General features: G+C 49.3%; 1 protein-coding gene across 2 annotated transcripts; it reads left to right on the forward strand.

The window, feature by feature from the left end:
• The first annotated feature begins 7,999 nt into the window (after window positions 1–7,999).
• LENG9 (leukocyte receptor cluster member 9) lies at window positions 8,000–12,298 on the forward strand. Of its 2 annotated transcripts, none has more exons than XM_044447771.1 (2): window positions 8,000–8,127; window positions 9,608–12,298. In XM_044447771.1, the coding sequence occupies exon 2, from the start codon at window positions 9,610–9,612 to the stop codon at window positions 11,152–11,154; it is 1,545 nt and encodes a 514-aa protein (XP_044303706.1). In that variant the 5' UTR covers window positions 8,000–8,127; window positions 9,608–9,609; the 3' UTR covers window positions 11,155–12,298. The 2 variants fall into 2 exon arrangements, with proteins under 2 accessions (XP_044303706.1, XP_044303707.1); XM_044447772.1 differs by having other exon boundaries at window positions 8,026–8,109.
• Window positions 12,299–13,029: the final 731 nt, after the last annotated feature.

Genomic DNA, 13,029 nt, shown 5'->3' on the forward strand with positions numbered 1-13,029 from the left:
TACTTGCAGGACCATCCCAGTGGAAGCTGGTGAGCCTGGTTGTCTGATGGGCATCCTATGGGTCATTTGGCTAACAACCAGTCCGCTGGGGCTTACTGGCTGGGTGGGTTTGCACAACATGCCCACCAGCTGGCAGCTGCTCTGCAAGATTCCAGGCGAGCTTTTTCCCAGCCCTCTTGGAGATGTTGGCGGTGGGACCGGTCACCTTCGGCCTGCAAAGTAAGTGCTCCACCACAGAGTCACAGCCAGTCAGCATCAGGTCCGTTTAGCTAATTTCTTGCCCAAGGTCTCAACAAGAAGCGGGGCCCTTGTCTCTTCAGCTTCTAGAGATACTTTCTACCTGGCAGGGGAGAGATCGAGCAGATCCAGAGCCGCCCACTCTGCAAAGCAGCCTGCCTCACACTGGTGCCCTCCGAACAGCCTGGACTTCCATTCCCACTGCCCAGTCAGCATGGCTAAGGGCAGGCATGCTGGGAGATGTAGTCCAAAGCCTGCTGCCAAGTGCATACTCTATCATAGCTTTCTCCAATCTGCCGCTGTCCAGATGTTTCGGCCTACAATTCCTAGCATCCCTGCCCATTTGGTCGTGCTGGCTGGGTCTCCACCAGGTTGCTCTAACATGGGCCTTTCAGATGAGGCTTCATCCTGCAATTACTCTGCCTCCGATGTGTAATTTTGTAAGACAACTCCTATGCCCTACTGTGCTTCTTCCACTTTTTTGCTTTCTTCCCAATCCCAGGAAATTGTTGAGGAAAAGACTGGCTAGTTACACAATGTCTTTGGTAGGGCTCAGATTGTGCTGTCTTGCTGTTGCTGTCTCTGCTTGGAATGCACCCCTGGAACGGCCCAAAACATTTTGCTCTGCTCAGACCTCTTGCATTCTCTTCCAAGTAAGGGGATGGAGTGCAGCTAGGAAAGCACTGTCTCTGTTAATACTGCTACAAGGATCCTGATGTGCGCTCCCTCTTGATGCTCCTACGGGGATCCACTGCTAAAAGCAGCACTGCCTCAACATGTGTGGCAAGAAAAGCTTGCTTATTGTTCATATTTCGCACACTGCATCCATTGGTAAGAAGCAGCTGTTCCATTTCTGAAGATACTTCCCCACCCTTCCTTTCCAGTTTGGCACTACCAGCCCTAACATCTGGAACTCCCCTTTAATTATGATGAGTCGAGCGGGACCAGTTGCAGAGAGAGTGGGGGTGGGGATAAGCACTCCTGCAGAAAAGACAGCAGTCCTATCCCATCTTCTGGTCCTCTTTCAGTCACCCAAGAGAGCAAAGCCAGAGTGGGGCTTGGCTTAGAGGAGGAGCCATTTCTCAGAGGTGGCTCTTTACATCCAAGGGGGCGAAGCAGAAGGGCTGTAAGCAGCAAGACATTTGTGGGGAGGGCCACAGCTTGTCCTCCTGGCTTCCAGTTTAGCCTCCTCACCACAATGGAGGTCCTTTATATGCACGGTCCTCTTTACTCCCGTAGGCAGTCACTCCTGCATGCCCTTGAGAGGGAACAAAGCCCTGCATTCGGAAACCCCGTATCAGGACCCATAAAAAAGCGTTCTCAGGTTCTTTTAAGAGGAGCGCAAGGATGCACATGGCTGTGCAGAGCAATGTCTTCATTATGCCACCTCATCTATCTGGCCCAGAACTGTTGACTCTGCTTAGTAGCAGCTCTTCTGGGTCTCAAAACTTTCCTTCCCGTTTCCTGCTACTGCATCTCTTGCAAACTTTGCATGAAACATGACAGGGATCAAAGGATGCACTTTACTGCAGAGCTGTAGTTCAACAGCACCGCGTGTTTCATATACAAATGCACGTGTTCGTCCTGCAGATATCTTTGTGATATATGTGCACTTTCTCCCTCCCTTTCTGCCTATAATGATAGTCCTTTAACTAGTCCAAAAACATCCACTGGTAGTGGAGATGAAGGCAGAGCAGGGCTAAAAGGAATGGCGGCGTGGAATTGAACGATCTGGCTGGAGGCATGGGCTGGTGCCACGCATGGAAGTTTGAGGCAAAGTCTGCTTTCTTTGGATGTGTTTAGCCCGCTGCTGTTGCCTGCATTTTATTCCACATTTTCTATCCTAACAGTAACTGCTGCTTCCATTTCAGTTGCTCAAGCTGTGAGTGTCGATGCTGACACAGCCAAAATGGCACCACCTACACACAAGAAGAAGTGCTAGCAGAGTTTGGGTAGAGCTGAAGTTTGCAAAACTGCAAAAAGAAAGAAAAACAAACTTACTTGGGCAGCAGCACAATGAGGATGGAGCATACTCAGTGGCCTTCGAATGTGGATTGACCATGGGTTGGCAAGGAGAGAGAAGAAGGAACTGGAGTATCTTGAAATATCTGAACAGGGAGAGGCCCCCTCCCCCGCAGATGTCTCTTATCTGTGCAAGCTCACCATGCAGACCAGCTTCTTGATGCAGCTTGGAGCTTTTGTTTATTTTTTCCCTTCTGTGTTTACATCATTGTGCTCATTCAGAGGTTGATCGGTTCAATAAAGTTCCCCTTCGGATGGAGAGAGCATGGAGAGAGCGGTGTGTGGGTCTTTAAAAGAAGTAGGATGGATCACTCATTGGCAGGGGAAGGCCCAGCCTGCTCCAGTTTACTGAGGCTACGCTCCAACATCCGCAGACTGAGGGAGGCCAGAGGCCTGGATCAAAGTGAGAGCATTAGCCAGTCACACTTCCTGCCCCCACGGCCCGGTCCGTGGGTCGGTGGACTCCAGCTGCAATGCATCCCCCTCTCTCTAGCCTTATCTGTGATTCTGGTGCCTCCGTTTGCTGGTCGATCCCAGCTGTGAATTTCCTGCCAGAGGATAAACAGATCAGGGGCCTGCACTGACACAGTCCAGGCCTGACAGGATGAAGGAAACCACTGCAGAGGCAACACACCAGCTGCGATCAACCAACGGGGACCCAGCTATTCCTTCTTTGCCCTCTTCTAGTTGGTGAAGGGCTCCATCCTGTACCCAAAATGCCTTGCAAAAAGGGGGTGGGGTGTGTGGGTAAAGTTACTTTCCCTCTAGAGGGCACTGCTACAGCCCCTGCTCCGGAAAAGGCTCGTGCTTTATTTTACTTCAAGAAATTGTAACCAAAGCCAACCAGTCAACAAATCTGTGGAGAGGATTCTGGAGTGACTGAGCTAAAGCATGCTGTTGCCTGAGGCAAGGGCGAGATGGCTCCCTGCTTTCCATCCCATCTCATTGCTGAGCACCGGGGTAGGGACCAGATGATGTTAGAAAGAGGGATGTTTTGCCTGGGGCCAAGATTTGGATGGCCAAACTCAGAGCTGGCTGCTGGCACACAAGCTGCCTGTGCGGCCCCATGTTCCCTCTGAGACCGCGGATCCAAGCAGTGATGTGGCTCGAGGTGCAAAGCCCCAGCCCGGCACCCAGGACCCCGAAATGGCTATCCAGAGGAAGGCTGGCGAGGCGCACAGGGGAACCAGCCTCCGCACAACTCTTGCTGTCACCACGGAGCTGTGATTTACGTGCAGTCCTGAGCATGTCTGGCCACAAAGAGGGCCTGTGACTCTCAGTGCGCTTTTGAAAAGGCCACGTCATTACCAAATGAAACATGCAAAATGCAAACACCCTGATTTTAAAATCAGGGTTGGCACACAGTTTTGCTATTGTTTAGTTTTATTCAGCCCCAGTCCATGCTTGACAGCTGCTCTGACATTCTTGAGATGTTAGAATTGAACAGGAAAATCGTTGTCTTAAAGCACAGGATGGTGGCTGGGGCTGGGAAGAGATGTTTCCCTGCCGAAGTCATGCCCTTGGCTCTCTACAGGGGCTTCCTGATGCAATTTGCATGATGAAGTGCAAATTGCACCTGTGGATACCAGTGAGCGCAAGCTGCAGCAGCGCTCCAGACAGTTCTCTAGCAGGCTTTTTCACAGGCGGCAGCAGGGTCCCTCCTAGTCTTAAGGGGAGAAGAATGCACCCCAAGCAAGTGGAAAGTGCTGTTCATTGACTGTGCCTGGCTGCAAAAGTCATACCGAACGGGTCTTCACAAAGGGGTACAGCTGGGGCATCTGGGATCCGGATTCATCATTTGTTAATCCTGCCAGGCCCATGTCCAGTTTTGCAACCAGAAGCACTAACAAGAGTTCAGCTTCCCTCTTTGGCAACAAGCGGGAACCCGGAGGTCAAGGAGGTTGGTGCTTAGAGCTACCCACACAGGGGAGGGAGGGCGGTGTGTGTTGCAGGCTTTGCCCCTATCGCTCCACCCTGGGCAGCAAATCACAGGGCTGCATTTGTGGCTGAGAGGGCACATGGGGGCTGGGAAGGTGGGAGTTGTAGTCCAACATAATGGGAGGACATAATGGGAGGACATCGGATAAAGAGAGGATGCTTACGATGCTCTCTGACTTAAGGTGAAGTTGTTCGTTCTTGTTAGTCTCGGTTGACTGCTGCACCAAGGCAGGCCAGGCCCTTGGGTTAGCAATGGCTGTCAGGAGCAGCCCAGTCCCAGGAGTAACAGGCTGATGAAAAAGTCCTTCAAGGAGTTCAGTTCTTCTTTGGTCCTGGGTACAATTGTGTTCCCTGCCCCCACATTGTTTTCCATCACCCCCCCCCCACACACACAACTTTTAGTCTGATTTTCTCCCATTGCAAAGAACCACAATGGCTTATATGGTTGCCTTGCTCGCCATTTTATCTTCATAACACCCCCGTGAGGTGGGCAAGTGAGAGAGAGTGACAGGCTCAAAGTCAGCCAGGGAGCATCCTGACTGAGTGGGGTCTAGAGCCCCAGCACAAAACTCAAATGGCTTGCGTTACCCTGGCTTTCCAAAGAAACAGTTACTTGTACACATAAGAGGACTGCTCTGGGTAGGAAAATTACCCAGGGAAAAATGCACTCCATGTCTCCACCTGCAGCAAGATTTAGGGCCTGTGTATGAAAATTACTTTGCATCAAGGAAGTGATCTGGCATCAGACTTAAGATGGATTGAAGATTCAAGCCAGCCCTGGAGATGGTGGGATATGCCCGCCCTTGGAGCACATTATCACCCTCCCTAAACGAGTTAAAGGTGATGATTGATTTCTTTAAAAACAAACAAACAGGAGGATGCCAGGGCCCAAACCAGTCTGGGAACACCACCCTGTTTTCCTACTCTCTCCTTAACGCCTGAAGTGTGGGAATTGGCTGTGATTACTCAGTTGCAGAGAAGTGGCACTCTACCCATGCGTGGGGGCACCTCCCCCCCCCTTTTTTTAAAAAGAGTGTAGCTTTCTCCTTTTTGCCAAGGTTGTCTCAGCCCAAATTTGTGCATTGGTCTATCGCTAAGCACAGAGAGGCAGGCTTCAAACTGGTAGGGCTTTAGTTGGTTTGCCTTCCACTAGAACTGCCAGCACCAAACAGTCAATTCGAAAAATGTGCCAAGGCAAAAGGCGAGCACAAGAACAGCCTCTGACTACATGCTTAGTCCCCAATTCTTGGAGAATTGGAAGAAATTCTTGGAGTCCCAAAACTGAGCCCAGCATCCTTTTCCGCTGAAACCCAAACCTAATCTCTCCCCCCCCCCCGCCCCCGTTTTTCGCAGCCTAGTTTGGGGAGAAAAGAAGGGGAAAACCCCTGTAGTGCTTGTTGCCTTGAGCGACCAGGGAAGAAAACTCGGATCTACTGCAAATCAGACTGACTTCTATGTGAGACCAGAGGTGGGCCCAATTAAGGTCTACAGGGCCTACTACGTTTTTTCCTAGACCTTCTCCAATTGGTCTCCTCCAATGCAAAATACAGACATCTTGAACTAAATGCGCCCAGGTATTTGTTCTGATTAGCGGAGCTCTCTGTCCTTCCATCCCAAAATTAAATCGAATTAAGCATTCAGCAGAACGCTTGAGGAGAGCTGGTGCCATTTCGTCGCTGCCATGGAGACTCCGAAATCCTGAGTGGGCTGTGATGGCAAATTGCTCGGAAATCTACCAGCCGATGGAAGCCAATCGTCCATCCGCCCCTATCTATCTATCTATCTATCTATCTATCTATCTATCTATCTATCTATTTAGAAAGCTTCTATGCCGCCCCATTCGCCGAAGCCTCGGGGTGGCTTACAACAATAAATAAATAACAATATAAAACAATATAATTGGAGGCACCCTGGCCATAAAAATAAAATAAATAAATAATATTAACAAAATGACATTTAAATTAAAAGGTCTTCGCCTGACGTCGAAAAACAAATAACAAGGGTGCCAGGCGGACCTCTCTGGGGAGCGCATTCCATAGATTGGGCGCCACCACAGAGAAGGCCCTCCTCCGAGTACATACCCTCCTAATATCCTTCACGGAAGGTTCCCGGAGACGGGCCTCTCCCGCTGATCTCAAGGGGCGGGCAGGCACATAAGCGCTCCTTTAGGTAACCAGGACCCAAGCCGTTAAGGGCTTTATAAGTCATAACCAACATCTTGAATTGGGCCCAGACTTCAATGGGGAGCTAGTGAAGCTGATGAAGAACTGGAGTCATGTGAACATAATGCCCAGTCCCCGTCAGCAGCCTGGCAGCTCTGTTTTGAACCAAATGAAGTATCCGGACCGTCTTCAAGGGCAGCCCCATGTAGAGCGTGTTACAGAAGTCAAGTCGGGAAGTCACCAACACGTGTGTCACTGTCATCCAGCCCATTACTTCGGCCAGGCACCAGTTCAGCACAGCCACTGCCTCACCTGGATTGGTAGAAAATGAGAGGTAGAGCTGGGTATCATCAGCGTACTGATGATTCCTCAGCCCACACCTCCTGATGACCCCTCCCAGTGGTTTCATGTAGATGTTAAACAGCAAAGGGGACAAAATGGACCCCTGCGGTACTCCATGGCATAGCTGCCATGGTGCAGAGCTGTAGTCCCCCAGCACCACCTTCTGGAATCGGCCATTGAGATAGGAGTGGAACCACTGCAAAGCAGTGCCTGGGACCCCCAATCCCGCTAGCCTATCTAGAAGGATACCATGGTCGATGGTATCGAAAGCCGCTGAGAGGTCCAGGAGAACCAACAGGAACGCACTCCCCCTGTCTATCTCCCTGCACAGGTCATCGTACAGGGTGACCAAGGCAGATTCAGTACCATATCTGGGTCTGAAGCCGGACTGAAATGGGTCCAGATAATCAGTATCATCCAAGAGTGCTTGGAGTTGTCCCGCCACCATCTGCTCTAACACCTTGCCTAAAAATGGGATGTTGGCCACTGGTCTATAATTAGTGGCCACCTCTGGGTCCACAGATGTCTTCTTCAGGACTGGTCAGACTACTGCCTCCTTTAAAGGGGCAGGTACCCGGCCCTCCCTCAGAGAGGCATTAACCACTTCCAAGATCCAGGTCCCTGTCCAATGCTTGGAGTTGTTAATTAGCCAAGATGGGCAAGGGTCCAATAGGCAAGTGGTGGAACGTACTTGTCCAAGCACCTTGTCCACATCATCAGGCCGCAGTAACTGAAAGTCATCCATCAATTTTGGACCAGACAGCGACATTGGTATCTTCCCAGAAGCCTCTGAGTCACTAGTGGAGTTCAGCTCGTGATGAATCTGAGTGATTTTCTCCATAAAATGCTTGGCAAAGTCATCACAGCAGGCTTGTGAAGGTGGTATTGGGTCTTCCTTAGGGCCAGGATCAACCAGCCCTCTTGTACTACTCGAAAAAACTCCACCAGACAGCATTGTGAGAAGGCAATGGAAACAGAGAAGAATTTCTTTTTCACAGCCATGGAATAGGCCCAATAATGGGCTTTTAAGTGTGTTCTGTCAGATTCATCCCGTGTTGGGTCAGATTCATCCCTATTGCAGCCAAGTGGCTTCTCACTTCGGTTTCCATTTATGGAAAACGTAGTAAACCGTTTCCAGGGCCGGGTTTCTTGTTTTCCCGAACTCGCTCAGTTAGAAATTGGAAATCCTTCGCCATCTGCTGGATGCCGTGCGGGGTTAGCTCCATTCCTTTGGCATCCCAGAGTGCATTGCAGCTATTTTGCAAACTTCCTTGTTTTCCCCGCCCCGTCGGACCAGGAAGAAGAGCTCGCTGGTCTTCAGGGGCACGAGGAAGAGGAGCAGCTGAGCTGGGGAAGCGCACTTTCGGCGCCGGAGTAGGAAGCCTCTGTCGGGAAGCGTCAGGGAGAGGTAGCGGATCTCCTTAAGGCAAGATACCCGTCCCCTCCCAGCAGCCCCGCTTTCTTTTTTGACGGACTGCTCCAAAACCGGCAGGCTGCTGGACTGATGCAGCACCTTCCCGTAAAAGTTTTGCAGTCTGCTGGACGGACCAACAGACACGGCAGTGGGGAGGGTGCGTGTGCATGCGTGAGCGAGCAGATGGTGCGCAGGTTTAGTAGAGGATCGGCCAGAGAAACTGGAGGGCAGTTGGATGGATGGACAGACGCAGGGACGAGACGGGCAGGATCCAGGTTTAGTGCAAACCCACTAAAACCAACAGGCTTGTTAGTCAGGGCTTAAGTTAGTCATAGTCCAGGATTATTATTTTATTTATGAAGACAAGGAAGGGAAGAGAAAATTTAGAAAGGTGCTTTATAAGTTCGTGGCTTTACTCTCGGCCCCGCCCGCCCCAAAATCCCCGGAACTTTCAGCTGAGTGTGGAGCTTTGTCACAGGAGCTTCAGGCTTGTGCAATCGATTTCGTGTTTTATTAGAATACACCGGATGTAAAAGGGCGCCCCAGACAGGTAGGATGTATTCTAGAATGAAGTGACAGTGTGCTACAGTACAGCCCAAGAATTTCTGCTCAGTACCAGGACCACGTCCATAAACTTTTTCGCCCGAAGATCCATTCCCCATCATTCTTGTTCAGTAACCTTTATTGCATACAGAGGGATGTGTCACTAACCTAATTTATTACTGCTGCCAAGTCGGAAAGCCGTTTTTATCTACTGGAGACCACAAAAACATCTTTGAGATCCCAGTCGGAGCTGCCCACCTGAGCACTGTTAGAAAGATGTGTTACCCATCCAAACTATAATTCCAAGGCTGCCTAAGTACCAGGGCTCTAGAGTAACCATATCCTGCAACAAAGGGGGACTGAAAAGGAGCGCTTGAGTCCAAGGATCCTCAGTCTTCCCCTGCTTCTGTCTGCATTCTTAGATCCTCATCAGAGACCCTTCTCCAATTTCCCCTACTGCTCACACTCTAATTGGGAAAACACCCAGACTCCCCTAAAGTAAGCCCATTTTATTTTCTCGAGCCTTTATGCTCTGGATTTTTAAAATTAGTTTTGAATGTGCTTTAGGTATGGGTCACCCTGTGGGTCTTACTGATACAATAATCAAAAATGAAGAGGCCCATTCCTCTCCCCACCCCAAGGCTTAAAGGCTGTTCACATACATGAGTTCAGCACCTGTAAATTCACAGCTGGATTTTAACTGGGGACTTCCTGGTTCATAGTTCCAACTCTTGCATTACACGTTGGACAAATCCCTGTTCCCTCATTCCCCCGTCCTACATGATCTTTGGGATAGCCTGTTGCAGAATGCTACTCCTTGCCCAGGGCCCCCATTTTCCTTGTTATTTCCTCTCCCACCAACTGGCTTTGCACTGCTGTTGAGCCAGCATGTAAGGCCTGGATGTGAAAATCTTTCTGCTTCCAATTCTACTTTCTCCCTTATTTGTAGCTATGGCAGAACAGGTTCTCTCCCCTGAGGAGGACCCTCCTGACCTCAGCTGCAGTATCCCTGTGGAAGCATCACCAGCTCCTGATCCAGATCCGACCAAGCACTCCTCTACTGAGCTCGGGCCCCCCTGTTGCTTCTTCCTGGAAGGACGTTGCCGCTTTGGAGCCCGCTGCTGGAACCCTCACCCTGGTGATAACCCTAATTTGGAGGACCACAGCCCCACCTGCGAGCCTTCCTTACAGCAGCCAGCCAACAAGAAGCCTGCTATGAAAACAGCAGAGGATGTTATTTCTCGCCTGCTCTGGGACAACCAGGTGCCTGCTGAGCACTTCACGATTGGTTATCTTGACCGGTTTTTGGGGATATTGGAAGAGCCGTTTTCTGCTTTCTCATGGGAAGATCTGGCTTCAGCTGGGCCTGGGGTGCTGGCTATCCCTAAACATAGGATCCAGTATTTCAAATACAGGTCACGTATCGTATGGGACAAAGTCAGCCGCACAGATGATATCTTTGGGTCCACAGGGAGTGGGAAAACCATCTTGGAAGTGGTAAAGGAAGAAGAGGAAGCTATGGCTACTCATGGTCATCTTCCCGATGGAAGCAAAAGGGAGGTGATGAGAACTGTAGGACAAAGAATGGCCCAGCACAAGGGGGATGAAATTGACCCTGATGGTTCTGCTAGTGGTGAAGGACAGCAAAACAGGACAACTGGTGAACAGGAAGTAACCAAGGGACTCTTGGAAACTATGGATAATTTGAAATTAGCCGGAGACACACATTCCACCCTAGATAGAAGTACGGTGAGCAAGGAGATGGAGACAATTAACACTATTAGGGATGGACATTCGATCAAGGATATGTCCACTCATGTTCACAGCATCAAAAAGGGGAATGACCCAATAGCAGAGGAGGAAGTGGCAGCTTTGGAAAATAGGAAACCAAGACATTTTCCCCATCTCAAACAGCGACCCACTCATTTTGTAGCAATCCCAGTCACAAGCCCAGAGATCAGGGAAGTTGTGAAATGTTTTCAAGGTGCCCTCTGTGAAGCTTGCCCTGATTTAGCCAACTTCTGTGTGCCCTTGGCTGCTCTACATGTTACACTTTGTTTGCTGCACTTGCACACCCCGGAAGAAATTTACAAAGCAACTACGGCTCTCCGAGAGTTACAGGCCAGTAACCAGCGCCTGCTGCCCCCAGCTTTGTTTCTCTCCTTCCACCAGGTTGAGACTTTTCATTCACATGTGCTTTACATGGCTTCAGCATCTGCAGCTGATTTGGGTTTGCTGGCCCGAACCCTGGAGGGTGCTTTTAGCAAGAAAGACTTGACCATCATTCATCCTCCAGACAAAGAGAAGTTCCACTTGACCATGGTGAAGATCCCACCGGGGAAGGCAGGGCCTCAACTGCCGCAAGATTCTTCATGGATTCCCACTGTTGAGAATTTAGGTACACAGGCAGTACAAGAGCTATGCTTGTGTGAAGCAAGGAAAGGTAGAGGCACTAATGGGGCTTACAGCACTTTACTTAAATTAGATTTATACTGAGAGGATTGCTGTCCACCTGGTATCTTTATGGCCAAGGTCCACTCTGTGCAGAAGGAAGGCGACTACAAGTTCAACACCCATGTCCAGTGCAAGAACTATTTTTGGGGAAAGCAGAATGAGAGCTGGTGGGTTAGCCCTGCTTCTGTAGTGAAAATGAGGCACCCAGATCCTGCACTGCCTGCCTCCGTAGAAAGGTGATGATTATGCTGGACTGTATCAATTTTAACAAGTAGCAGGAGACAAGTCTTCAGTAGAGGAATAGATGCAGTAAAGAATATTAGAGGTGCAGAGTTTAAAAAGCTGAGAGCATTGGAAGAGACCCCAGATTCCAAGCTGTTTTGGTTTATGATTTCAATTCAGGAGATTTGTTGATGACTGAGGGAGTTTTAATAGAGAAGGAAAATTAGGAAGAATCATAGTAAAATCTTTCTTGCTAAAGGCATCCTTGCCATTCTACAGAACATGAACTAAGACTTCTCAATGCAGACAAACTTGCTCATTTGTCATTACTAAGGGAAAGAAGAGGGAGTTAACTGTGCACCATACTGATTTCAAAGGAGTCTTGGTGCTGCAGCCAAATGCACTCTAAGCAAAAGCAAGGACATGGTAAACGCAACACACAGCCTGCCAAGATGAATGCTGTAACTGTACACCTTCCACTGCTGGCCCTCCCCTCTGCTTTGAAGTAGAATCTCCTATGGAGCAAGATAGACAGACAGACATAACAGACGTGAGCATGTTGCTTTAGAAACACGACTGATGCGCCTGCACATACTGTGTAGATGAATTTGCAAACGTGCAACAGCTACATTCTCTCGATCCACTCTGACCATTTGGACATGAAACTGGTAATTAAGGCACTGAGAATACAAACAGCCCTTAACTATCTATTAACTGATGCTGACAGATGGAATAGGCAAAAAATGTGCTGGTCTCTATCCAACCAACCGCCTGCTTTGCTTTAGTGATCCTTACAGCTCTGCTCTTTGGTAATGGTTCTGAAACCACCACTATGTAATGATAGCATGGAAAACCCCCTTCACCCTTCTAATTGCAATCTTCATAGGGTGGCACATTTAGAAAGATGGATTCTTGTGTAGATACTAACAGTAGAGGCCTGGGTTTAAAGAATTTGACAGAAAAACATACCCCGTTCCATTCTGTTTACAATTAAGACTAGTCCACAGATGTTAAACAGTCCATCTCCTTTCTGTGGCATAATAAGGTACTGTCCAGATACCTGCTCTTAATTTCGGTGGAAGGTTCTACTAAGTCCTTTAACTCAACTAGAAAGCAAGTACAGCAACCTGAGGTCCCAGATTTTTGGGCTGTTCACACATTACCGCAGATTAATCAATCTGGGATATGCAGAGTTGCATGCTGAGCAGAACCCAGTTCCATTTTCTGTAAGCAACATAGTGTGGGGATTTCTAGAAACTGGAAATGGTACAGTTCCTCATGAATGATGGGGTTAAATAACCCATGAGGTGCCACTGTCACCTCATAAGGCTCACTTACACAGGCATGCTTTTTGCTTGCTTGAATTAACTGCAGGAGCAAAGCAGGAGAGGTACCCAGGCTCCACACATGCCCAAATACAGCAGGCTCTGGACCTGCCTTGCACCCCTTTACTGAGGGCACCAGCCCTGCTGTAACGCGAGTCTGTTTCCCAGGGGGCAAACGATTAACAAATAGCTTTGCCTGGACTATGGAAAATGGGAGTGTAATACAGTCACCATTATCAGCAGCAGACGGTTCCAAGGAACCAGAAAGAGAGGGAGCAAGACAGGAACTAAGGAAAACTGCTGAACCAGAGGCCAAAAAGCTTGCTTTCTACACACCAACTGGCATTCCCCCCACCCCCCCACTGCACCA

This window comes from Varanus komodoensis, unplaced genomic scaffold (genome assembly GCF_004798865.1).
Source record: "Varanus komodoensis strain SLA01 unplaced genomic scaffold, ASM479886v1 scaffold53, whole genome shotgun sequence".
In the NCBI taxonomy this organism is placed as follows: Eukaryota; Metazoa; Chordata; class Lepidosauria; order Squamata; family Varanidae; genus Varanus; species Varanus komodoensis.